Source organism: Bos javanicus, chromosome 26, assembly GCF_032452875.1.
Source record: "Bos javanicus breed banteng chromosome 26, ARS-OSU_banteng_1.0, whole genome shotgun sequence".
NCBI lineage: Eukaryota > Metazoa > Chordata > Mammalia > Artiodactyla > Bovidae > Bos > Bos javanicus.
In genome coordinates, this window is record NC_083893.1 from 23136834 (window position 1) to 23164454 (window position 27621).

The following is a 27621-nucleotide window of genomic DNA, read 5'->3' on the forward strand; positions in this document are numbered from 1 at the left end:
AGGGCTCAGAGGGAAGATGAAAGCCTGTGACATCCACAATGTCTCTGTGTCTTTAGCTGAAAAGCAAAGCTGAACATTCACAGAGGCTGTTATCAGACGAAGGCAAGTGGCTTCTGCCTGCTGGCCGAGGCCCTGGGCGGGGGTAGGGGGGGTGCCCTTTCAAACAGTTCCCTAAGTTGGTGGTAAAAGGACAAAAATATTTCACAGATCATCCACTGCTAGAGTCCAAGTTCCACATAGCTGTTAGCAAATCGAAGACCTCAAAGCAGGCATTTTGCCCCTCAGATAACACTCATGCTGCACTATTCGAAGGGAATCCGTGCTGCACTATTTGGAGGGAAAAAAATATTTTCATGTGCTAGAGCCATATTTGCAGCCGGATAGAAGGGGGATTTCTGGTCCCTTGTAATTCTGTTTTGCTTCCTTTCAAAGGCATCTGGGTAAGACAGACAAGCCTAAGGAGGCTGCAGGGAGCAGCAAGCTCACAGTGGTTTAAAAACACTCACCTTTTGTTTTGCAAGTCCCCACAGGTCTGTCCATAGCCACCCCAGGGCACCTTTTCATGTCTGGCCTTGTTAATGACTTTCACCCCAGACCGCCTTTGAAGCGGGCCATGCCTCAGCCTCTTGGGCACAGCTTGGTCCATAAAGGCTGGGAACTGAGGGCCAGGGGCTGGAGCAACCCCTTCAGTCTGTTCACATGCCTTGGTGGGTTTGGAAAGGGCTGCCTCCTGGGATGTGAAAAGCAGCTGGCCTGGGACCCGTCAGCTACTGGACGGTCTCTTATTCATTCTCTGAAAACCCGGGAGGCCAGGCACCAGAACAGAGCTCGGTTGGAAGGCCAAGGGATGCTCTGGCCCACCTTCCCTTGTCTGAAGCTGGGGATTTCTTAAGTCTCAAGGAAACAAGCTCTTTTTGCAACACAGGGCAGGAGAAATCTCCTGCCATTCCTCTCTGATCAATCAACAGAGGACACATTTTGCTAGAGAGAGGCTGAGGGGACCAGGAGCTGGGGTGACTCTGGCTTCTCTGGGCAAGGCCCCCACAACCCTACCCACCCAAGCGCCTCCCGGCAGCAAGCCCTCTCCACCCTTGAGCAGCCCACACCACCAAGTTGCCAGCACTGTAAAAATTGATCTCTTCTGAAGATCGATCTGCCTGGCTTTTCTCAGTGGAGCAGGTTCATCGTGAAGCTGCATTTATTTTTAAAATCTGATAGCAGCGGCCTATTGTGATCATTTAAACATAGAATTCTTTGAGCTTTAGAAATCCCTTCTATGGGACGGCCGTGGAGAAGGCAGCTAATCTCAGAGTCAGCTGCTCACTGCTCCATTGAACTGGAGAAAGCCTGTTTACGCTAGCCTGAGCCCTCCATGTGAGGGCTTTTTAAGGACCTTGTAATTTTTCTGGAATTAAACCTCCCACCTCTCCTTACATTCCAGATGTCATTACAGTCAAAAGTGGTAAGAATTTGCTTCCCTGTGTGGCTGGCTGGGGGGTTGGGGACGGGGTATGTTTCTGTGGTGACTTGTCTGCAGCAAAGGATTTTTTTTTTCCCCCTTTCCAAAGGGTGAGGATTACATAGTCTCTTACCTGCATGACAAGATGGTTTAATCATCTGCTGTTCCTCACCTCCCCCTCCTTTCCCTGGCCCGTGCAGCTTCCCACCCAGACAGGCTGCAGCCCTGGTAATGGGTGATGGTAGAGATCATTGACCAGCATGAGCAAACTATCTTGGCTTCAAAACCACGGGGGAAAGTAAGGACAGGTCAGGAAATAAATGACCACAGCCTAAACTGTGGTCCTCTTCCTCTCTCCCCCACTGTTTTTTTTTTTTTTTGAAAGAAAAAAGCCCACTGGAATTGTCTAAACTGCAATGCAATCTCTTGCTCATTTAAAAGATCTCATTTTCTAATCATGTGCTTTGAGACATTTAATACTATTTCAATTATGCAGAAGAAATAATATAATTCCTTTATTTGAAAAATGATACTGAGCCTCAGAGATCAGTTAAATCTACGGCTGGAATGGGGATTCTTTTTAAATGGTGTTGCTCCTTCTCTTCATACAGCTGTAGCTGTACACAGATGGAAAAACATTTGGTCAGAAAGCAGCAAATTAGTGTTTTTCAGGACAGAATTCAGCTCCCGCATCTCCATTTGTCGAGATTTTATTTCTTCTTTGCGCTGACATTTTTGCAGACCCAGTTCATGCCGTCCTTTGAGGGAAATGGGTAGAGAGGCAGTGTTAGTTGTAAGTAAGGCACCACACACTCCAGCCCTCGAGGGGAAAGAGAGAGGGTCCAGGGTCCTCCCTCCCCAGCCACGGGCTCAATGGCGCTTGCCTGCCCCAGGGGCCCACCTGGGTGACCAGAGACAGTGACCTCCTAGGGAGGAGTGGGGAGGCCTCTGAGAGGTTGAAGGGAGACGGGAGGGGGAGTGTCAAGAGCCTGAACTTGAGATGGGTCCTCAGGAACTCCCTCTGAAAAAATAAACACATCTGCCTGGATCCCAGGCCTGATTGAGGAGCTATCAGGACAGATTCCAGCCATTTTTGGCTTTTTCTAAAAGCTGACCTTTGCTAGGGCATTAAATTCAATAATCAGCCACCCTTCTGGTGCCCCGGTGTGTTTACAGTGTGACAGTGTACACTTGGGCTAAATTAAATTTCTTTTTGGAAAAACAAACCGACTGCAGTGCGCGTTACTAGACACACACTGGGGCAATGTGTATTCATTTTTCTCTGTGCAGCACCAGGGAAGGTTTAAAGGGGCCTGGCCTGGTTCTTGCAGCTTTAAGCAGTACCAAGCAGAGGGACTGGGGAGAAGGTTCCCTTAAAGGCACAGTAACCTTGAACGTGTCCTCTCTTAGAAGGCTGGAGGACAGAGGTAAAATCCACACAATGTCTATGTACAGCCACCTGGCAGGTGGCGTATCTTGTGGATCCCAGGCCCACCAGAGACGACCTCTTTTTCAACCCCCTTAGGAGCCATCCCTGAAAGCTCACTTTCCCCAGAGTCTGTGTGACCCTAAGAGTTGCGCAGAATTCTCAGAAGCCCAGCATAAAATCGAAGGAGGCTCCTGCAAGGCACCCCCTCTCTTTTCCCCTGCTTCTGTCACACACAGACGTCTCAGGGCATACATGACATTCAGAGCCCTGCATTTCCTGTGACCAGGGAGCTAGTCGTTGAACCTGAACAGCTGAGACAGCTTAAAGTAATAAATATCAGCTGACACCCTTGGCCATTCGGAGCATTAATCCCATAAACAATACATCACGGCAAAACAACCAGCAGGCATCCTATCTCCTGGCTAATCTGACCATAACCTGAATTTACAGTGATTAAAACTCCGCCAGTTGCCATCAGAGCACTTGGTTGGGAGAAGCAGAGTATCTGATGGCTGTCCCAGAGCAGACCTTAGAGGAGGCTGGCCATGGCCCACTGCACAAAACCTCACAAAGGTGGACAGCACCTGGCAGCAGCAGGGACCGGGGTGGGGTGGATGGCGAGGTGAGAGAGGGTGGACTCCGATTACAACTGGGTCAGTGGCTTACTCTGAAAAGCTGAGGCCAATTTTAAGACCATTTTTATGAAAAGGACTAATTTCAAGAGAAGGATGTTTAATTTTAGGAGCTAATTGGTTTCCAGGAAAAAAAAAAAGATCACCTGCCAGGAGACAAAAAAGATTTTACAAATAAAAGAGAGATGAATAAGATAACCATCTTCTCTTTGCCTTCTAAGGTGAATAGCTCAGCACTTACGTGGCACTTTCCATCTGTAGGAACCCGCACAAACACCATCAAAGGTGCGTACCTCAATATTTCCTGATCTATAGAGACTTGCACTATTTTATCAAATCATCTTAGAGAAATCAAGAGCAGTGTTCCCACTGAATACTGTCTTCCCTCTTGTTTTACGGCTGATTACAGAGGGGGCTGGGCTTCTTTTATTGTATGTAACTCAACATGAATGCACTCAAAGAGATAGGAAAAATATTTACTCAGCTGCAGGAACCCAAGGCAGAACGTGGAGGGTGAGGGGCAGCTTTCTACTGGGTATCTGTTATGGAGGCAGAGGGGATTTGAATGGGGAGCCCTGCTGAGGGGCAGTGTCCTCCAGATGTGTGTGAGAGCCCCAGTCCTGCCAGCAGAGGGCGCTCAGAGGTCGGGCCCCACCAGCTGACCTGCTGGCGGGCGGGGCGGGGGCACTTTCCATAGCTGCTGCCTGCAACCTGGAGTATGGGAAGCTGGGAAGACTTAACTCCGCTCTGGTTCAGGAAGGCTGATCTGTCTAAAGTGTTTGGAGGCTGGGGGTTTGTGCCTTTCCTGTTACTGCCCAGAGGAGGACCTGAACTGGAGCTGGGAGGTGTCAGGGAGGCAACAGTCAACAAGGATATTACCTCAAAGGTGCCCACTGGCAAGGAAAGATTCCTGAGGGGAGGGTCCATGCCAGACTGGCTTGGGGTGGTGTTTACAGAACTTCGCACGATGGCTGGCCTGCCTGCCTGCTAAGTCACTTCAGTCCTGTCTGACTCTTTGCGACCCTATGGACCATAGCCTGCCAGGCTCCTCTGTCCATGGGATTCTCCAGGCAAGAATACTGGAATGGGTTGCCATGGTCCTCCTCCAGGGGATCTTCCCAACCCAGCAGCAGACACTTAATTAATTTCTTTTAATCCTTGTAACAACCCTTTGAAGTAGGTACTTAGGTATGAGGAAATGGTGGCACAGAAGAATGCGTGGCAGAGGCGGGCTGTGAACCCAGGCAATCTAGTTCCAGCGCCCGCGCGAGTGCACCACTGACCATTTCTCAATGACTGAGAGCAAGTGCCGGGGGAGGAGCTCTGCCTCAGGCTTAGGGAGAAGCTGCACTTACCCTCAAGTTGGCAGAGGGAGCAACTGCAGTTTTTTTTCTTATGACTTTCAGCTGAACACAGGGGCATGAGAAGGAACAGCCCCAGACAAGCGCCCGGCGTGGCTCTGCTGCAGCTCTGAAGGTGCCAGAAGCTGTTTCCGGCCACTCACCTCTCAAGATTCCTAGGTTGCCAGGTACTGATACTTGTGGAATCCTACAGTTTTATATCACAGCACGATCCCAGCATATTAACTCGCTGCAAGCCTGCCATCTCCAGCGGAATCTCTCTCTTTAGAGACAACATCATTGCAAGAGGAGGAACCTTAAATCAGCAGCCACATCACTCTGGCCTTAATTTAGCAAGGCTTTGATTTTCTTTTAAACAGATGACTGAGAAAAAGGTGATAGTTTACCTGAAGCAGGTTACTGCTCTGCTTCCAAAGAAGGAAATGAACTCGTAGGTTTGTTTAAGGGCTGAACCTTTACTGTCAACTGGTTTGACCAAATTTCTGCAAACTGGATCTTCCTCACAGGGCTGACAATCTCACGGTATAGTCCTCCCTTTCTTCCTCCACTGCCCCTCCCCCCGACCAACCTTGCTGAAACTGAATTTGAATTGATTGGCTTAGGAGAGACACTGAACCTCAAATACTGAGCTTTCTCTGGCCTCTTGCAGAGGAAATAACTTCTACCATGTCATGGGGTTATTCCCTACTAACCACTGGGAAAAATGGAAGGTGGCCCCTAATCACATGGGTGGAAACCTACTTGATCACAGAGCTCTCCATTTCGGGATTAAAGGCATGATGTCCTTTCTATGGGAAGAGTGCACCCCTCATACTCTGATCTCTCTGCAATGCATCCGTCACTGCTCAGTGGTAGGAAGGAAGGGAGCAGTGGCAGCCATGGTTGGGTGGGTCTGGTTGTTTAATGCCACGAGGACTACACCGTCACATCAGTAATTGCTCAGGCCCGTGTGAGCAATGCAGCCCGTTCCTTTGTGCCACTGGGCCCCCAGGGTCAAGGAGCAGCTGGAGGCAGCATACATAAAATATTGCTTGCTATTAATACTTTTTCTGGTGACAAAAGGCACTGCCCCAGAGAGGTAGCAAAATTGCATGACCCAAGCTTGCTTTCCTACTCTACAGAGAGGGTTGAAAATTTAAAAATAAACCTGAGGTCTGACTTGCAGATAAGCAGTTCCATACACCCTGGGAGTCAAAAATAACTGAACCAGGCCTAGAAAGAGGTTGTAAATGTTATTTTTTAAAAAAATATTGAAATTCTGTTGGCATATTAAAAAAAAAGTTTCCCTCGGATCAAGGAAAAAGAAACAAAAACAAGAACCTGGGCTAGTTTAGAGTTCATCTGTGAGGCACTCCGAAGGACAGCTCACACGGCAGGACTCAGATGGCTAGAGGCCCTTGCTAGAGGCCCTTTCTGTGAAGGTGAGAGCTCTCTGAGCCGGATTACGGCTCCTGCTCAGAGAAGGAAGACAGGGCATGTGGGAGCGATGTGAAAAGAAGGTATGGATGTGAGGTGGGGGCATGGAGAGCAATACCCAGGAGAACCTTCTGCTAGCTTGAAGCTACTGGTGTAGGCAGATCTCTGTTATGACTAAGGTTAGAGCCCAGGTTGAAACTGCTGATCTCTGCTTTGAAAGGAAATTCTAAAGCAGTATAATTTTAATTAAACACACACACACAGTTCTGGGGAGGCAATGTCTTCAAATACCTGAAACTACCACCGCCAGGGAGAGCTGTGGTTTGGGATTCACATTCAGGTCTGCAGGTGGAAGAGGGACTGATTTCTGTACACCTTTCTCTGACTCTCAGCCAGATCCTTTGTTCACTATTTTCCAGACACCCAGGGAAAAGCAGAGAAGAGTCCCAGGGTTAGGTGTTGTTTACGAGAAACCCTGGCAACCCTGGATGCAGACGGAGGCTGCTCCGTGTTTGCAAGGGGTTCTGCTGGAGGGGGCCGTGGCTTTTCCCTCCCGGACACAGTTCAGTTTCGCTTTGCCCTGCCTTCATCTGCTTGACATAACTGGGTCTCTCTGACCACTCCTCTGGATTACGGGGCTCTCCCTGGCAGAGTTTCCAAGACTGATGCTCTCCTTCAGCTTTTAGTGCCCCTTACCTGCCTCTGCTCTCAACAGCTCCCCCTGAAAACCTGCTTTAATTATGTGATGGGCTGCCTCCTCATCAACATCAGTCAGGCAAACAAAGACCGGTTCCCAACTCTCTAGAAACCCGCAAAAGCCAATTTCCACATCCAGAGCCAGGGACTGCCTGGCTGCAGGTATTTGCCATCAGAATATCAGGTAAAACAAGAACCCGAAATCCACCTCAGGAATCACTAACTTCCACAATCTCGAATCATGTATTTAAGCTGCTTGGCTAAGGAGAAGTGAGTTCCCTGCCCGAGTAGTCTCCTCACCTAGCAGATGTGTTCCCCCGACTCACCCACTCGAGAGTTATTTATCAGCACAGGACAGGCTTCACAAATGCATTTGATCAGGCATATACATAAAACAATGTAAAAAGACAGTTGTTTTTAAATATCTGGAACAGTAACGGAAATTCCAGGTGTTTTTTTTTTTTGACTTCTGTATATTTTCTTTCAGGGTCATTAGGGCTGTGGTCCCAGTTGCTTGACCCCTATCACGACTGAGCATTTTGGTAGCTCTCCCCATTGCTGACCAGCTTTCAGGGGGCCATGGGTGGGGAGGGTAGAATGGGAAGATGAGATAGGAAGTTAAGGAATTTTAAGTAACTTTTTCACAGAATCTCTGTCTGAAAGTAAAGTCTTTCATTTTTAGGAATACTTAAAGCCTTAATTAGTACGAGTCATTAAAAGGCCTGCTCTTGAACTAAGCAATGCAGGGAAAAGAATTCTACGTAACTCTTTTTCAAATGAAAAACAAGAAATTGGCTGAGTGGGCAAGAGCTTAGGTCAAAGGTATTACCTAAGAGGGACATGGTCAATCAGTGCCTCACAATGAATGTTGTTTCCACAGAAAACTCCACGACCTTTCTCCAGTCCCCAAAGGTTGCCATTAAAGGACAATAGACAGCAGATTCCCTTCTTAATTAACATTTTTATTAAATAACCCATTTCAAATAATGGTTAAATTCTCTAAATTTATATCATTCTATTAACCATAATCTAATCTCATTAACCTTGAAATCCCAGTCTTAAGTACCCAATTCTATACACCATGGTACTATCTACTAAACTAATTAAGTGACCTTCAAACTATTTCTCCTCCACATCAGATCATTATTTTTCTTGCTCATGGTTCTTTGCTGGATCTCTCATGATCTCGCACTTCCTGTGAACCTAGTTGCTGAAGGTTCCTGATCTGGGAAGAATTTTCTAACAAAATCAAACCATACAAGACTGTCTGACTTGATTCCTGCCTGCCCCCACCCTCTGTCCCGTAGCTCAGGCCTCTGTCCCAGCCTGAAGATCCTGTGGCTTAAAGGGAACTCCTTTTCTATGGCAGATCGACAGTTGGGAGCAGGGAGTCCATTCTCATCTCTGCCTAGCCAGGGTGGGAGGGGTGTAGGCTGGGAAGACAATGACCGCCGCGTCCTCCCACCTCCTCTGAGGAAGCCCCCTTGACCTGAATACAGATCCTCTAAAGACTGATTTGAGGGGACCCTAGTTCCTCCCTTTCATATCCCTAAGGCTGGCTGAAGAAACAAGAGCCTCACTGCTAGTTCCAGCTTTGCTTTTTCTTCCTTTTGACACTCTGGCCAAGGGAAAAAAGATCACACAGCTGTCAGTTCCCACTTGCTTAGGAGTACGCATACAAAATGTATTTCTTTTCTTAAGCTCCACCTTTAGAGTCCCCAAACTCAAGATCCTCTACTTTCTACATTTGGGCTCTAAACAATTTGAGAGAGGCATAGTCCTCTTGCTGAAGTGGTCTGTATAAACACAAGAAAGCTGTTTCTTTTCCTGGGCCTTTACCCTCACCAAAATAACCCTAGGCCCAATGAGCACCATCTTATGCACAATTGAGAGAAATACTTTAGGTAAAACTTGATTTTTGTTTAAAAGTAAAAAGCTAACTAAAATGATCAGAATTTCCCTATGCAAAAACATCCTGGGTTGTAACAGACTTGTTGGACCAACTTGTAAATTAAGCTGAAAAATACCCAGTTAATTCAAAACCTGATCGACACATATAACCATATATGTGACTGCAATTTTATAGAGGAGACCTAGGAAGAATAAAACTATTAATGATCGTTTCATTGCTGAGTGGGATTAGAGGAAATGAAAGAACTTTTTAGTTTTTAATTTTATGTAGTACTTTGATGGAGAAGGCAATGGCACCCCACTCCAGTACTCTTGCCTGGAAAATCCCATGGACAGAGAAGCCTGGTGGGCTGCAGTCCGTGGTGTCGGTAAAAGTTGGACACGACTGAGCAACTTCACTTTCACTTTTCACTCTCATGCATTGGAGAAGGAAATGGCAACTCGCTCCAGTGTTCTTGCCTGGAGAATCCCAGGGACAGGGGAACCTCATGGGCTGCCGTCTATGGGGTCGCACAGAGTCAGACACAACTGAAGCGACTTAGCAGCAGCAGCAGCAGTACTTTGATATGATTAACAATGAGAATATATTGCCGTACATATTTATTTTTGAACACACTGTGGGGCTTGGGGGATCTTAGTTCCCTGATCAGGGATCGAACCTGGGCCCCCTATACAGAGTCCTAACCACTGGACCGCCAGGTAATTCCCAAGAATATATTGCTTTATAACCACAATCTAGTAAAGAAGAAAGGAAATAGATGAGACTTAACACTTGCCCCCTCCCCAAACCTAAACCTCACAGAGACTCACAGAGCTCCAGCTTCCCTTTTGGGGACATAGCTGAAACCACCTCTGGCTACATCACACACACACACACACCCCAAGAGCTTCTGAGAGCACGCACACACACACACACACACACGCCCCAAGAGCTTCTGAGAGCAGGTATGGAAGGGTTTGGAGCAGGGGCACTTGTCTTGTGCTAACTGGTCTGCCCTCAGATCCAGTGGCAAAGCACAGAAGGGGCCCTGGCAGTTTGTGTAACACAAAGGGGAAAAAACAGGCAGCGCACAGATGGAACAAGTGAGATAACTCTAGGAAGTGATTATTTGCTGGAGATAAAAGCGATTACATTTGTCAAATATCTGCAGGGAAAGGGAAGAAGAGTGTTAGGAGGGAAATGGAAAGAGGCTGCTGGACAACGATGGAGAACCAAACCCAACACACCAAATCATAGAAAAGCAAACTGGCCACACCACCAGACACACGCCCTATGGCAATGAGGGGAGATGCCATCTCTCTAGACGCTGTTGCCCCTCACAGCACCCTGCAGCGGTACTGTCCCGTTCTCATGGCACTGTGTCACCACCCTGGCAGGTATACCAGATGTTGAAAATAAGGCGTAGGGGGCATGCTGGGGGCTTCAGAATCAAGAAGTGGTCCTAGAGGGCTGACTCTAAGGGTTGACTGGCTTGAGGTTGCTTGGCAGGACGCATCAGAGCTGCAATTGTTGATCATTCTTTGAGGACACTGCCTCTCTGGTGTCTGGGTTACCATCGTGTTCTGTCCCAAATTAATATCAAATGAAGGGGAGCCTGCTCTTCCGGTACACAGTTCCTCGGTGTAAAGCGTAAGGCTTTTAGGCGGCAGAAGCCTCCCTGTGGGACACCAACCCAAAGCAGCAGGAAATAGACACCAACCCTGAGGGTAGTTGAGACAGCCAACAGAAAAAAACGAAACACTTCTAGGATAACTAGTGTGTGGTTGATGGCTCTGTTACCTTGAGAGTGCCAGGTAACAGAGTACTGGTATTAGCATCCATAATAGCAGATTCAACTCAAAACCCTCAGCCCAGTCATCAGAGAATCCTAGAGTTGGGAAAGCAGTTTTGAAATCTTCTGTTCCGACCTCCTCCCTAATGGGGCAGCTTGTTGCTTGTGTGGGGTGGTTTATCTCTGGCTTTCCTGGACCAGTTAATGATATCAGATTGGTTGCTAAGTAGAAAAGAATCAGACGCCTCCAGGCCCTCCACATCCTGGAATGGTTCATCTGTCCATCAAAGGCTATTTGTTTCATATCTTTTTCTATCTAGATCCGTGCAACCAATGAGACAGGCTACCTTGGTTGCCAGGTGACCGAGCCCTCCGGTGACCTCACCTGAACGCCCTCTCCTGTGAGAGCTGAGCAAGACTGGATCTGCCAGAATCGGTCGCGGATGGTGTGCAGGTTCAGTCCTTCTGCAATTTCAGAGGCAGGGGCTGCTGTGAGCAGATCCTGCTTATTAGCAAAGATGAGCACGGGCACGCAACTTAGCTTTTCTTCCTCCAGTAATTCAGCTAGTTCCTGGATCATTTGGAGAATAGATGGGGAAGAGGGGGACGAAATCTATGATATTTAACCATGTACTTCTAATTGAAACTAAATAAAAGTTAAGCTGATCAACTAGTAACTTTCAAGGGCAGTGGTTCTCAAACTTGAGCGTGTGGAAGAATCCCCTGGCAGATTTCTGGGCCCACCCCAAAGATGCTGACTTTGGAAAGTCTAAGCCAGGGCCCAGGAATCTGCATGTACTCCTACTAATAAAGTAGTTCTGTTATAGGGGGATTCATAAATCATACTTAGAGAAACTCAAGGGAGAACAAACGTTGTGGTTAGACATTTAAAACTTACCCAAGGTTATTATATGCAAATAACTTTCAATGCATATATATACACATATACATATGTATATATGTACAGATACATATATATTTTTAAAAACTTGAATAAAAATGACAGTTGCTTTAGAGACTATAATTCTGGTTCATCAATCTCTATCTCCAAAACATGCATGCATGTGCATTACATTTCCTCAAACCCACATCCTAAAGTAACTGCGTTAGTCTATCTGACAAGGTCTCTGAGTTTTAGGTGATTGTTTGGGATCTAAACTGTATGTTAATTCTGTCTGCAACAAGTCCAGGAGAAGGTATATACTTACCTAAAAGCCAGGACCCACCCCTTCCTCCCTCGACCCACACTTTGGCCAGTTAAAACACTGGAGCTGTCAGAGAGAACTGGATGGTTTGACGGGCAGATCCCTGTCTGACACCTTTCAGCCCCAAGTTCATGTGTAGCGCTGGTTCACGTGAGTGATGGTCCAGAAATCATCGAGGTATGGAAGGGAGAAGGGCTGTCTCCAGGCGAGTTCTCAAACTAATTTCCAGGGAAAAGGAACATGAACGTGGGGACTGCTACCTTTGGAAGGCCGTGTGTGGTAGTTTAGGTCACTGGCCAAGGGCTGAACTAAAATGTAAAAATATAAGCACGCTTCCCCAGAGACCTCCACGCTATTGCTCACTTAGTAGTCAGCCTGGGTACAATGGTCTGTATCCACTGCGTCTCTATGTAAAATTGCATTTGCTAACTGTATCATGTAATCACGCTGACACGCACCCTGCCCTGGAAGCAATATTCAAAGTATACCTATCTCTTGGCTTGGAAAGAAGAGCAGCTTAGTCATGGCTTGCATATTTCTTCCCATACCTTCTAATTTGTCCAAGTTACCCTCGGATCAATTAAGTTGGTATTGAAAAAAAATGCACACAGAAATGGTAGGTGAACTGTCCTTTGGGTTCACTTCTCTGTGGCCTGGGAAGAAACCTGGAGAGCTTTTGGGCATGGCGGTAAGTTCCATTTGCTTATATCTTGTTTATTTAATTTGATTAAAACTAAAAGCCTTTAAACGAAAAATTGTTTAAAGAATTCTCAACTAATTTCTTTTTAGGCAAGTGGTATTTTGCCTGCTTGCCAGATTGACTGTCTTGTCTAAATTGCAGAGGTTAAACAAAAAATACTTTTCCTCACTCTTATACATTTACAAAGTTGATTAATGAATATGCAGTTGTTTGGGAAATATCTCAACAGAACAATTATTTACCTGACCTGTCTCTTCAAATCTTTTTCTGTCTGCGCTGTCAATTACATATATCTGTAAAGTGAAAGAAGAAGGTTATTTCAATGAGCAGATATGGAAAAAGACAGGGCAGTTTCTAGTGAAGGAGCAGATGACTCCTCATCGGCAGAGTTCATGTTAGTACAGCATACAGAAACTGAGCTGGTCACTCGTGTCAACAATGGACACAAAATAAACTGATTAATTCATTAAGATGCCCAGAAGATACCTCCAGCAAAGCTCCAAAGTAAGAAGGTGAGCCAAGTAGGATAAAAATAGCTACATTTAATGGGAATTCACTAAGCATTCTTTATCCTAGATTTACTTTATTAATCCTCATCATCACTCCATGAAACAGATTTCATTTTTTCTAATATCTATTTTAATTTATTTGTCTATGCCAGGTCTACTTGTACTGTGAAATGCGGGATCTTTAGTTGCAACATGCAAACTCTTAGTTGCAGTGTTTGGGATCTAGTTCCTTGACCAGGGAATGAACCTGAGGCCCCTGCATTGGGAGCTTGGAGTCTTAATTACTCAGCCAACCAGGGACGTCCCTAGATTTCATTTTTATCCCATTTTATACATAAATAAACATAAGCCCAAAGAAGTTAAGTAACTTGGCCCAAGTCACATCTAGTACATGACAAAAAGGAGATTCAAACTCAGGCATATGTGACAGTAAAGTACCCAGTTTTTAAAAAAATTATTTATTTGGCTGTGCCACATCTTAGTTGCGGAATTTTTAGTTGCAGCATGCAAACTCTTAGTTGCAGCAGTGGGATCTAGCTCCCTGACCAGGGATCAAACCCCAGGGCCCTTGCATTGGGAGCATGGAGTCTTTGGGACTAGACCACCAGGGAAGGCCCCTCAGTTGTTCTTAAACACTCTGCTGTTCTGTGTCCCAGAAAGGAAGGGACGGTGCTTGCAGACATTTACAAATCCTGTAGTGCTCGAACGTCATCCTTCGGGAAGTACCATTTTGATTATGAACTGTTAGCTGTCTTCAGGTTCCAGTGATGTCCCTCCCACTCCCACCTTCAGAGGCTGGGAGGTTAAGATCAAATACTGGAAACAGCAGGTGTAGAGGCTTTGCCAGAGTAAGAGAAGTTTTGAGATTTACTGTAAATTACAAATCCCAAGCTTTCTCTCTCATCACTGTATTTTATTTATTGCATAAATAACATCGATATAACAATAAGGGAAATTAGGTAAGACCAAAAAAGAAAGAAAAATAGTTACAGAACCCAAGAACATTCATTATTTTAATTTCCTATGAAAGTTCTCTTCTAATTCTTCTCCATATGGAAATTTAAGAAGAAAATTAGGTATATAATTTTGTAGTTCTTTTTAAAATCAGTGTATTAAATGTTCTCCCAGTTGCTAATCTTAAAAATTATCAAAATTTCAAACTCTCTTTAAGGAAGTTAGAATTGTTATTTAACGGCATAATGGAAACATCCTTTTAAAATAACATATTCATTGAAAAACACAATGAAAACCAATCTTCAGCTCCCACCTTTAGGAGGCTTATAATTCTGTGCTACTCTGAAAACTTGCACTCTCTTGAAAGAAAAAAAAATTAAAATTCCTTTGCTTAAGTTATTGTTGTTTAGTCTCTAAGTTGTGCCCGACTCTTTGCAACCCCATGGACTGTAGCCTGCCAGGCTGCACTGTATTTAGAGTCGCTAGTGTTAAACATTATACCAGGGACCAGGTTCAGCCTTTTCTCTGAAGACCACCCTATGTTTCCAGTTGTGTTTCCTTCATGGAGAATCACAGGAAGAGGAAGGATGGATGTGTTTGGTCTCAGTACTTATTTGTAGTCTTATTATTGTTATTGTTAATATTCTTCTGACTCAATGTCATTGCATACCACAGAGATACAAAATTTGAGACTGTGTGATAACTCACTTTGCAGAACATGCTGGTAGCTTATTTTTCCACTGGTGTGTCTCATATTTTCAAAGCAGCACACCCAGTATAAACACAGATGTAGAAAGAAGGAATGCAATGGGAGAGTGAACCTCAATACAAAAGATCTGATGAGAACTACTTGGGAGTCTAGAGTGGATTAAAATGATATTCACTCAGGCAAGAGAAAAAGATGATGTCTGGGAGGGGAGAAGGGTCAGGTGATGCCTGGGAGGGAGATCTGGGCTCAGATTACAAAGCAGGAAAACATGTGTTTGGGATCAAAAGGTGTGAGTAAGACGGTAACAGTAGAAGAGGCTGAGAATACAACTAAAGATACAGGTAATGGGAATTCGCTGGTGGTCTAGGGGGTTAGGGTCCAAGGCTTTCACTGCCTGGGCCTAGGTTCAATTTCTGGTCAGGGAACTGAATCTCACAAGCTGTGTGGCGAGGCCATTAAAAAAAAAAAAAGATACAGTTAAGAAATCGTGTTTGGAGCATCCCTGGTGGTCCAGCACCTAAGACCACACTTCTAAAGCAGGGGTCGTGGTTCGATCCCTGGTCAGAGAACTAGATCCCACATGTTGCAACTAAGAGTTCGCATACCAAAACTAAGACCTGATGCAGTTAAATAAATGCTGCTGCTAAGTTGCTTCAGTCGTGTCCGACTCTGTGCGACCCCATAGCCGGCACCCCACCAGGCTCCCCTGTCCCTGGGATTCTCCAGGCAAGAACACTGGAGTGGGGTGCCATTGCCTTCTCCAAGTCAAATAAATAAATAAACTTAAAAAAAAGTCAATGTTTGATAAGATTAAAAACAGACAGATGGGAGAGAATAATCAGAAACTGAAAGAGAGTTTTAACAGTAGACAAAGAAAGATGACGAGTCAAATACCAAAGAATTCAGAGGCTTAAAGTCAATAAGAAGGAAGTTTTAACTTTTAATTACTTGCTAAATTACTTGTTGGGCTTCCCTGATAGCTCAGTTGGTAAAGAATCCACCTGAAATGCAAGAGAACCCAGTTCAATTCCTGGGTTGGGAAGATTCCCTGGAGAAGGGAAAGGCTACCCATTCCAGTATTCTGGCCAGGAGAACTCCATGGACTGTATAGTTCATGGGGTTGCAGAGTCGGAAATGACTGAGCAACTTTCACTTTCAAATTACTTGCTATTTATGGCTTTGACATGAAATTTCACAAAAACATTTTCATTAAAAGATTCAAAAGGAGGATTTTCCTAAGCTGTACATAAATTCTCCCTATCATTTAGCATTTTTCTCACATAACTTTTATGAAATTTGAAAACTACCATACCATAATTCCAGGAGGAAGGCTATAAAACACTGCCCCATTTATTAAAAGGGCCAAGTGAAAAAGTCATAAGCACAAGCCAGTCTTTAGTGATCCCACAAATCTGTTTTTCTGTGGTGGCACATGCTTCTGCTGGTAACTCCCTTCCCAGCGCTGCCCAGTTTCTTCATGCAAGTGTGTTTCTGGGCAATAGCTAAGGCTAAGTGTTAGCTGTTCAGTCGTGTCCAACGCTTTGCGACCCTGTCGACAGAGGCTTCTTTGTCCCTGGGATTCTCCAGGCAAGAATACTGGAGTGGGTTGCCATTCCCTTTTCAGGGGATCTTCTCTGACCCAGGGATTGAATCCAGGTCTCCTGCACTGCAGGGAGATTCTTTACCTTCTGAGCCATCAGGGAAGCTCCCCGCTATGGTTAAGAAGAGCCTCTTTTTTTTCCTTTCTTTTTCTCATTAATAACATAGGTGTTAAAAAAAAATAACATAGGTGTTAAGCTAGTGATGCAATATATATATTTAAATTTAATCCAAAAACAGATAATCAAAAAACACTCAGTATCAGAGAAAGTTAAATACAGTGCTTTTAATTGATCTTATAAAACACTATGGATCTTCAAAAATTGTCATAAACCTACTCCAAAACTTATAATCCATGGCACTCAGAATGAGAATGATGCTTTAAGCAAAGCCAATTCACATCTTCATTGGCAACAGCTTTGACATTTTTATTTGGTTGAGGGAAGATCACCTAGAGGAAAAGATTTTCTTCTGGATGGAAGTTCAGCCAACTCTGCATTATCTGGAGACTGATTATCCAGCATGTGAATGGAGGGCTCTGTGTTTCTCCTCTTGGTTCTGGGCCTCCTCCCTCCTGCTGCCACCTTTTGGCCAATTTATCGTTCCCAAGTATTTTTCCACCAGAGGGGCAGGCGGAGACAAGAAGAGACGACACTAAAAAGTGTGGCTTTTTATTGATAGCCTGAGCAAAAGTCTAAAAGGAGGCTGAACCTGACTGACAAGGAAGTTTTCTGGATAATCTGTGGCTTTCAGTTACGTGTGCTCTAGTAGTACTGATGCTCAAAGTGTGAGCACTGATAAGATGGAGATAATACAAGAGACGGTTGTGGAGCTCTATCTCACCTGAAGTCATTTGGATATGGAAATGATGACAAATTTTATAAACTATGTTGTGCTTAAACATAAGACCAATAATGATAAAGTAAATGGAGTTTGGTAGTAATATTAACATACACCTTGAAAAAAAGTGATGTGCTTTTAACCTATCAAAAGGCTGTTATTTCTTGGCATGAGAGAAAGGGAAGGCATCCTATACCCTCCCTTCTGTCATACCTCAGGGTTAATTTCTTAGTCACTTCCCCCAAATTAATAAAGCTGAAGTCAGATGTTCTCAGTGTCATCATTCCTGAGAATAACTCTGTACTTTTAGGAGTTGCTCTGATTCTTTCAAACCTCTAGAGAAACATACAATGTTCGAAAGTGAGAGTTGGCACTTTCTGTAAGGGGTCAGGTAGTAAATATTTTCGGCTTTGTGGCCCAAACAACCTTTTACAACTACTGAACTTTGCTGTTGCAGTGCAAAAGCAACGATAAAAAGTATGTAAAAAAAAAAAAAATGGACATGGCTGTGTTCTAAGAACTTTATTTATGGGCACTGAAATTTGAATTTCATATAATTTTCAAGTGTCATAAAATCTTATTCTTCTTTTGATTTTTTCCCCAATAATTTAAAATGTAAAAACCATTCTTAGCTCACGAGCTATACAATAACAAGAGGCAGGCTGGATCACTTTGTCGACACTGCTCTAAAGCAAGAATCTATTATGGCACTCTAGAAAGAATTGAAAAGAGTTAACCAGGCAACGAAATGTGTCAAGCCTCAACCCTGCTCTTCTAGGCAGCGTGGAGTCTAGGATAATAGGTCTTTTCAACCAACAGTGGAAGACTATTAAATACAGACAAACAACCAATATAACCCATCACCACTGCCACTCCAAGATGCTACAAAACGAGCAGACAGGCTAAGAGTCACAGGGCCTTAGAATCTAACTCTGGGGACTCAGCTGCTCCTCAAGACTTGTTTAATCTCAAACGACACTGGAAAATAACAAAAGGTTTGACTCTGAATCCAAAATATTGTTGGATACAGTGCAGTATAGCTGGAGAAAGCTCCTGTAGGGCTATTCTGAACTGATTTTATGATAATTCCCAGATGCTCTCTTAGCTAATGGGGAGTGCAGAATCCAGTGTCATATCACAACTCCCTTGCAGTCTATCCTCAACATGTTAGAATAATTTAAAGTTACCCTGACCTAGAAGTTTCTGAGACCTTTTCATGGAGCCTTACAGACATTAACATCCTTATATACAGTTCTTATTTGGACATTTCTTTCAAAGTACCTAATGGAGCAGGTGAACAGATAGAACTGTGATTTCTCTCAATCACCTGCTGTTCCCCTACTCTTGACTCAAAAAAGCAAAAGAGAATCTATGGCTTTTTCTTCCCTCCAGTTTTATTGTGATATGATTGGCATAGAGAACTCTTTAAGGTGTATGGTATAATGATTTGACTTGAATCTATAGCTTTTTTTTTTTACTAGCCTTATATCCTGCAAACTTGCTACAATCACTTATTAGTTCCAGGAGTTTCCTTGTTGATTTTTGGGATTTGAAAGACTAAATGTTTAGTTTTTCTAACATGTAGTTTCGTATCACAATTTAAAGACTGATTTCTACACTTCAGGTATTTGTAAGTGAAATAATATGATGGCTTGTATTTGCTTTAAAGTACTTAAAAAAATAAAGTGGTGGTAGGGGAGATGAAACAAGATTGTCAAAAGTGAAATTAAGGAAGCTGAATGATGGGGTTTCATTACATTACTTTTTTGACCTCTACATAAATTTGAAAATTTCTAAAATTATATTTCAAAGCCAGATACATTATTTGAGATTACAGAAGAAGTCTCTTTCTGTATTAAAGGGAAAATTTTTCTTTTCTCCCCAACATTTCTCTTCTGTTTTCCTAGAAGGTATATAATACATTTTGGAAGAATAGTTGGCTGAATAGATGGATAAATGGATGGATGGATATGTCTCATCTTCTTCTTATCCATTTAAATCTTCAACTTGGCACCAGGAATATACTGGAACTTACCTTCACCACAGACCAAAAATATGATGAGCCTTTGTGATGCCCATCTCAGTAACTCAACTGCGTTTACTGATTTGATGATAGTTCAATTTTATATTTTGGTATTATTTCCCATTTAAGAATTGTGATAAATAGATGAATTTACCATTTCTCATAAACCCTCTGTGAAGCAGATGCTCCATCCAGTTCACAGAATTAATAAGCCCCTGGACCTGACCCACAATGATACAGAACCACAGAACCTGAGAGCTGAGAGGGAATTCAGAAGTTATAGACCTCCACATTCTACCTAGTGTCGGAATCCATCTATAACGATGATCCATTTCATTTATTTGGTACTTTTGTAAGCACTGGGGATACAACAGTTGGGGCAAAAAAAAGGCAAAGTTCCTGTCTTCACGGAGCTTACATTCCAGTGGGGGAGAAAGGTAATATATAAAGATGTGCCTGAGGTGAGGGACTATACCACGAGTATATCTAAGGAAAAAGAATTCTACCATTGGAAACAGTGATGACAAAGGCCCGGAGGTGGGAGCATGCCTGTCTTCTAGGAATGGCAAGGAGGCCAGTGTGGCTGGTACCAGGTGAGAGGGGAAGAGAAGCCAGCGGCTGGGGGGCTTCGTGGGCCACTGCAAGAACTTTGGCTTCTACTCTGAGCTGGGAAGCATATGTTTTGATAGGATCACTATAGCTATGGTGTTGAGGAGAGACTTCGGGGAGGCAAGGCAGAACTTAAGAAACTGGTCAGAATGAAACTGCAGCAACCATTGCATGCTAGCAGTAGAGGTGGAGAGAAGTGGGCAGATTCTACCTCCATGCTTTGAAGGTAGAACTGACAGGTTTGGCTGACAGGGCAGAGGTGGGGAGTGAGAGGAGAAGGGGCCCAGGGTAAGTTCAATGTTTTGGGATGAATGGGACTGCCATTCACTGAGAAGACTGGAGGAGAAGCAGGTTTGGGAACGGGTGGATAAAGATAGGAATTTGGCTTTCGATACACTGAGATTGAAGGGACTTACTCGCCACTGGTGTGCAGATGTCAAATAGTTAGCTGGCTGTATATGAAACTGAGTTGAGGGTTGGAGAGAACAGTTTGGGACTCACCAGCACGTAGGTGGTAATTCACACCTTGGAAGTGGATGAGGTCACTTAAGCTGCGACTTGGAGAAGAAAAGCACAGGCCTGAACTTGGGCGCTCCAACATTTGGAGGTTGGGAGATAAGGAGAAGACAGTGATGGAGATCGAGGAGGGGTAGCAGTGGGTGTCAGAGGATGAGATGGCTGGATGGCATCATCAATGAAATGGACGTGAACTTGGGCAAACTCTGGGAGGTGGTGAGGGACAGGGAGGCCTGGCGTGCTGCAGTCCATGGGGTCGAAAAGAGTCAGACACGACTGGGCAGCTGAACTACAACAAGAAGCCAGTGAGACAAGAGAAAAACCAAGACAGGATGGAATTCTGGAAGCCAAGGAAAGACAGTGCTTCAAGGACAGCATTCCAGCTCTGTTTCGTGGGCTGACAGTTCAAGTGAGGTAAGTAATGAAACCTGAACATGGGCCTCGGCACTAAGGATCCTCAGTGAGCCTGAATGGAGGGTTCCAATGCCTGCAGGGAGAGGAAGTGAAGACAGAGAGCACAGAAAACTCTTTCAAGGAGCTTGTTATAAAGAGAGGCTGAGGAATGGGACATTGTCTAGAGGGGGGATGTACAGGAAGACGAGTTCTTTGTTTTAAACAAGAGCAACTACAGGATGTGTGCACGCTGATAGGAGTGAGCCGGTAGAAAGAGACCTGTTAGGAAGTAGTCTTACAGAGGGAAGCTGTCTGAGATGCAAGGCGAGTTCTATTGGCTCTGAAGATATCAATGTGTTTTGCAGCTTATTGTCCCTCATCATAATTAAATTCAAGCTTTCAGTCAGAGGTTAATGGAAATATTATGCAACATTTTTTCCTACCCAAGCTCACGAGAGGCCCTGGTTTCAGGGTATAACCATGAAAGTGAGTGGCTGAGGTGGGGTGGGTGACAAGCTCGCTGGAGGGGAGCTGAAGGAGCTGAGACTGAAGTATCGGATAAATCATACACAGACAGTGAAATTTCCAAGAATCCTAAAACAGTAGTTCTAGAGAACTTGGCAGTGAGCGGGCAGCTCGACTCAGCCTCTGCCTGCGTGAATGCTGCCTGAGCTGGGAATCCCAGTGCGTGAGCAGCTTCTTTTACTTCTGGACAGTCACAATTACAGGAAACTTTTGTTCTTATTCTGTGTTAAACCCTAACAATCCCCAAAGTGCTCCTTGCCCGGTCCTCTAGAACTAGTCACAATGAAACTAACTGGAAACAGTTCTAAGCACTTTCTCTTCCAGGAAGGACATCTTCAGGTCTTTCAACCATTTCTTATACATCCTGGTTTCTAGGACCTTCACTATCTTGACTGCTCTCTTTGGGATATACCATGACTTAGTGATTTTCTTGGAGTGACAGAGTCAGTGGCTCACTCTTCTGACTTTTCTGTTGTTCCAATCACTATGGTAATTAGTAAATACTTTATTTGCCAGGGTGGGTGTGGGCACAACACTGTTACTGAGCGACAGCAAAATATCTTACACAAAGCTCCACAATCTGTCTGCTAGCCCTAAATTCATCGTGACAGAAAGCAATGTTGTAGCAACGGAATTATTGACAGGATAGATCATTACAGGGTAAATGTTAGTAAGACAGGGCAGAAGAGATTATGAACTGATGAATCTGAAGGAGTACTTACAAGAATATCAGTGTTTTCAAAATAATTCCTCCAGTATGGTCTGATTTTCCTCTGTCCGCCAATGTCCCAGACATTCAGTTTAAAACCTTGTGATTGTACACTTTTGATGTTAAAACCCTGAAACAAAAATACCAAGTTTTTTCAAAACGGAGGGGATATATGTATACCTATGGTTGATTCATGTTGCGGTTTGACAGAAAAAAACACAATTCCGTAAAGCAATTATCCTTCAATTAAAAAAAACACACCAAGTTTTACTAGACTGCGAGATCACATTTCTGACAAAGGTACATTTACCAGCTATGTTATTTATTAATTCTGAGATACTCTGCAGGATAAGAAACAGATATTGAAAAAAGTTTGCCCTGATAGGGAAGAAAAATGTACTTACACATGTTCCCATCACTCGGGGCGGAGTCGGTGCTCATGACATCATGCTGAGTGCACACACGCATGCCACTACTGAGAATGAGAATTACTCAGATAATCAACCCAGATCAGATCAGATCAGATCAGTCGCTCAGTTGTGTCCTACTCTTTGCGACCCCATGAATCGCAGCATGCCAGGCCTCCCTGTCCATCACCAACTCCCGGAGTTCACCCAGACTCACATCCATCGAGTCAGTGATGCCATCCAGCCATCTCATCCTCTGTCGTCCCCTTCTCCTCCTGCCCACAATCCCTCCCAGCATCAGAGTCTTTTCCAATGAGTCAACTCTTCGCATGAGGTGGCCAAAGTACTGGAGTTTCAGCTTCAGCATCATTCCTTCCAAAGAAATCCCAGGGCTGATCTCCTTCAGAATGGACTGGTTGGATCTCCTTGCAGTCCAAGGGACTCTCAAGAGTCTTCTCCAACACCACAGTTCAAAAGCATCAATTCTTCGGCGCTCAGCCTTCTTCACAGTCCAACTCTCATATCCATACATGACCACAGGAAAAACCATAGCCTTGACTAGACGAACCTTTGTTGGCAAAGTAATGTCTCTGCTTTTGAATATAAACCACCTCCAATCCCCATCAACCCTCAAGATGATAACACTTAACAGGATATTACATGTAACTAACAAACAAAGCCGAATCTGCAGACTCAACAGAACAGAACTAATACAAAATTTAAAAAGAGTCAAGAGCTACAGTCTGGAAGACTGGATTCTTCAAGAGCAACTCAAAATGAAAGAAATTTTCCTCATATGAACTGATAAGGAAAAGGAAAGAGCTGAACTCAGGACACGAAGGGGGAGGCTGGTTTGTAACTGGAGTAGTTACAAACCCCTCGTGAGGGTGGTGATGAAAACAAACAAAATGAACATATGAAACTGTTCTTTAATAGGTATCTCTGATGAACTTGAAAGGATTCATTTTCAGGACAGTGACGCCAGGTGGAACTTTGGAGCAGGTGAACCAATTGGGGGCAGACAGAATGGTGAGCTGGGAGTTGGGGTGCAGAGAAACAAACTAACAAGAACTTTAGGGTTTGAAGAGAAGGCATTTTATAAGCAAGAATAAAAAAAGAAAAAGAAAAAACATCTTCTGGCAAGAATGACATAGTGAAACCAGGATTTGAAAAACCCGATCAACAGCTTGCTCCCATAGAAGTGAGGTTTCATCCAAAAGAGCTGGAGTTAGGTGGGTCTGGAGATGCCGCCACAAACATTTGCCTCTCCTGGCAGCTTGCCAGCACCGAAGGACAAGGCGCAGGCAAGGATAGGGGAACACAGCCACCCAGTTTCCACCAAGGATAGTCAGTCACTGGAGGACAACGGGGGATGATGCTGACTACAGGGCCTCGAAAACGCCAACGACTGAGTAAATTAGAAGCTTTAGAACTCTTAAGGGAAGTGGCTTATGCTTATTGTAAAAGGTAGCTTCATTCTGACTCATTTTCAAAACCACTTTTATGCATTGAAAAATCCCACACTTAACTACGTTATTAAATGTCAGACCCAGTAACAATGAATCCTTTCTGGAATGAGGGAATAAATAAGAGTAGATCCTGGAATATGACCATATGTTAACCGCCTAAAAAGTCTGTAGGTCACCAAACCTAACAAATCTACTAGAAATTATTCTAAGGAAATAATAATGAATGGGTACAAACATTTAGAGACATGTACTGTATTAGTACTGACATACAGAACAACGTAGAAAGACATTATTTAGTGAAACAGATGATACAAAATAGTATACTCTGTATGAGCCATTTTTCACTTTTTATTTTCAACATACCCACCATGGATGGGGAAAGAAAAAACCTAAAAGCATACAGTTTCAAATGTTAACAGTGGTTATGTCTGACTGGGCATTATAGGTGATATCTAGTTTCTCGATTTTACATATTTACATATTTTAAATTTACTACCATGAGCATCTTATTATTTTTTCTAATACAAAACAAAAACACATCATAGGTGTGTTTTAAAAGACTAAATACAAAAATACATTTGTTCTAAATACAAAACCTTGGCGTAATATAGTAACAGATCAAATAGAGCCTGAAAATTAGAACTGGAACTTGGGGTCCATAACTAGGACTTCATGTTCCTGCTCTCAGCGTTGACCTCCTCATTTCAGTGGTGCTCTTGAGAGAGACAGCCTATCTCTCATACTTAAAAAAAAAAACAAACAAAAAACTTAGTTCTTCTTTTTCTGGCAGAAATCCTGACACACTAATAGGTGTTTTCAGCTTGTCTAGGCTAGACTACTGTAATTTGCTCCTCCTCAGGCTATACATTAAATTTGTTCAGAAGCTGTAAAATTGCTCATTTGGTAGCAGCTGAAATGACTTTTCTGTAAAGAGCTGCGAATCAGTAAGACTCGCTGGCCATCAAGTATACACACCAGCACAGCCATTCAAACATGACATTGAGCTCATCGCAGGACAGTGACAGAAAACGCTAAGCAACTCTGGTTTTGCTAAAACCTCTTGTTCAAACACTTCAAAGACCAACAGGGATGTTATTAGTTAGGAAGCCCAAAGGCCTGGCCAAAGGTCAAGTGTTCTCAGGATTCCTTGTAGGAAAGAAGACCTAAAGAAGCCTACTAGGATTCTTCCAGGCAGGGCTTGTCTGCAACATCCATGCTGGGAGTACCACCAGCCTTGGTTTTGCTTGCTTAGCCTTAGGAAAGAGGAGGGTTGATGAGACTGGATTTTAAAATATGGGTAGGGACTTCCCTGGTGGTCCACTGGCTAAGACTCTGTGTTCCCAATGCAGAGGGCCTGGGTTTGTTCCCTGATCAGGGAACTAGATCCCACGTATCGCAACTAAGAACCAGAGCAGCTGAATAAATAATAAAAATAAAATAAGAAGTAAGCTTAAAAAAAATAAAATTGGGTTTTTTCTTTTAAAAATTGACATACATTTGTATTTATGAAGTCTGAAAAATATATACTAAAAGTGGTTTTTCTCAGGGTACTCTTTTTTTTTCCCCCTTTATGTGCTCTCTGTATTTTCTACATGTATTGATTTCAAAATCAGAGAAAATAGGGCTATTTCTAAAAAGGAATCACTTAGATCTCAGGGAACTGATGTGTCTTGATATGTATAGAAATAAACATATAAATGATTTCTTTTTAAAAAATTGTTGTAAAATATACATAACATGAAATTTACCATTTTAACCATTTTTAAGTTTGGTTTACTGTTGTGTAACCATCACTGCCATCCATGCATCATCTTGCAACTCTGACTCTCTATGTCCATTAGACAATAACTTCCCATCCCTCCCCATCTCCAGCCCCCTAATCACCACTGTTCTCTTTCCTGTCTCTATGAATTTGACTACTTTAACTATCTCATACAAATGGAATCTCTTGATATGTTTTTGAAATATGAGATTATTTTGAAATTACACAGACTTTTCTCAGTAACAAAACTTACAAACGGACACAACTCTATTCCCCATTTTGTCTTTCACTTGCTATTAGCATCTTCCATGTGTCACGCAAGCATGGGGGCGAGGCAGAGCTCACCTGCGTCGGTGTGATGTGGCTGATGTCTTCAGATGCCAGCTGCTTCAGAAGAGTGGTCTTGCCAGCATTATCCAAGCCCAGGAGAAGGATTCTCACCTCCTGGTCTGGTGCACTTTTCAATTTGCGCAGAATTGAGAGTAAGCCCTTGAACAACCATGAAGAACAGAGATTATTTTGGGGGCATTGACTTTGATATTATTGGGTATCTGAACGTCTTCTCCTTGACAAGAGTTCTTGGTTGTGGAGAGCTTATTGTTACCCACTTTAACATCATTTATTCCATTTGCGTATATGTTTTTGGCAGAAGCACTTTAGTGAATTCAGCAACTTAATACATAGCTTAGCTTATTCTTGTTCCTCTTATTAATCCAGCTTAGCAGTTACCCTAGATCTGCTGGGAGTGTGTACTTGTAACCAACTCATATTCCTGAAGCCCTTTATATACACTTAAGAGAACAGCACTCACCATGTCTGACTGTAGGAAACTGATTTTTGTATTTTTCTCCTTTATACTAGAGTGAAGTTTCTTGTGGGTAAGGACTACAGCTTTCATTTCCCACAACTCCTGGCACTTATTAGACACCATGATAGTTGCTGAACTAAACAGAATTATCCACCCAAGTTAATGCATGATTTTCAAGGTACTATTTCAAAAAGTCGTAGAAAATTGTACTTGGGCTTTTTAGAAAAAAGACTTTGTTTCAGTTCTTGTTTAAGCCTTCATCATTCAAAATACTCTATCATCTTCTAACTTCCACATGACCCTTACAGGATACCAGCACAGAACAGATTTATCTATGTTCTTCAGATGAAGAATCTAATATCTAATACAACAGAGACACTGAGGAATTGAAAGGTCATTTTGGAAGCAAAAAATATCAAAATGTAACCAGGATATTTTTGACTAGTAATCAAATATTTTCGTTTCTTGTTTTTGTTATTATTCTTTTAATGGATGGAAATAAGTCACGTTGCTTTTTAGCTAAAAACATAAGGAAACTCTTATAAGATAGTTATTTGTTGTGTCTTGCAGCTGACAATCATTTTCCAGTGAGGCATAGTTACATCAAGAATCAAAGAACCCCAGAGTTTAAAGGGCATATAATCTAATCTTCCAGCCCAAGTGGAAATTCCTTCAAACTGAGTCTTAAAATGATATAAAATGGTTATGTTTTTATCCACTTTGCATCAGGAAATAACTCAAACCAGTCGGTTCACTAAGATCAAATGCTAATTCTGTGAAATAATTTTCAACAGTTGAGACTTTGGACAACGATATGCAAATATGCATAATTATAAAGAATTCCTTTCTGCTTCAGATACACTTTGTTTACCACTTCTAGTCTCGTAGTCACACTGATCACATTAATCTCTCCATGCCTCAATTTTTACCAGCAATAAAATGTAAGGTTTAGTTTAAGAGACAAATTCTATCCCACAAGATTTTGAGAATAGAGAATGAACAGATTTGAAACAAACAAAAAAAGATAAGCAAGTTTTTTTTTTTAATGGCATATTTTTTTCTTTTCATCTAATCCAGCCTTGAATTATTTGACACTATTCCTTTTTAAAACTCTATTTATGAGCAATCTCCCTAGCTTCTATTAGCTACATTGCAATCACTCATTTATAATACCACCTTTCAGAACAGTTAAAATTAGAATTCTGAGA

At 43.1% G+C, this 27621-nt stretch overlaps 1 protein-coding gene and 1 long non-coding RNA gene across 3 annotated transcripts in view; one reads left to right on the forward strand and one right to left on the reverse strand.

Moving 5' to 3' along the window:
* Positions 1–1947: 1947 nt before the first annotated feature.
* ARL3 (ADP ribosylation factor like GTPase 3) overlaps positions 1948–27621 on the reverse strand; it is a 30050-nt gene continuing 4376 nt past the window's right edge. For both annotated transcript variants that reach the window (XM_061403300.1, XM_061403299.1), the window contains exons 2-6: positions 25951–26094; positions 21981–22097; positions 12824–12874; positions 11062–11247; positions 1948–2217 (exon numbers count right to left, since the gene is read on the reverse strand). In XM_061403300.1, the coding sequence (XP_061259284.1) occupies positions 2170–2217; positions 11062–11247; positions 12824–12874; positions 21981–22097; positions 25951–26094 (546 nt within the window). In that variant the 3' untranslated portion in view covers positions 1948–2169. The remainder of the gene's footprint in view (positions 2218–11061; positions 11248–12823; positions 12875–21980; positions 22098–25950; positions 26095–27621) is intronic.
* On the forward strand, positions 19402–26606 carry LOC133239346 (uncharacterized). Its single transcript, XR_009733798.1, has 2 exons — positions 19402–20754; positions 25906–26606. It is a non-coding gene; the product is annotated as an uncharacterized LOC133239346 (long non-coding RNA).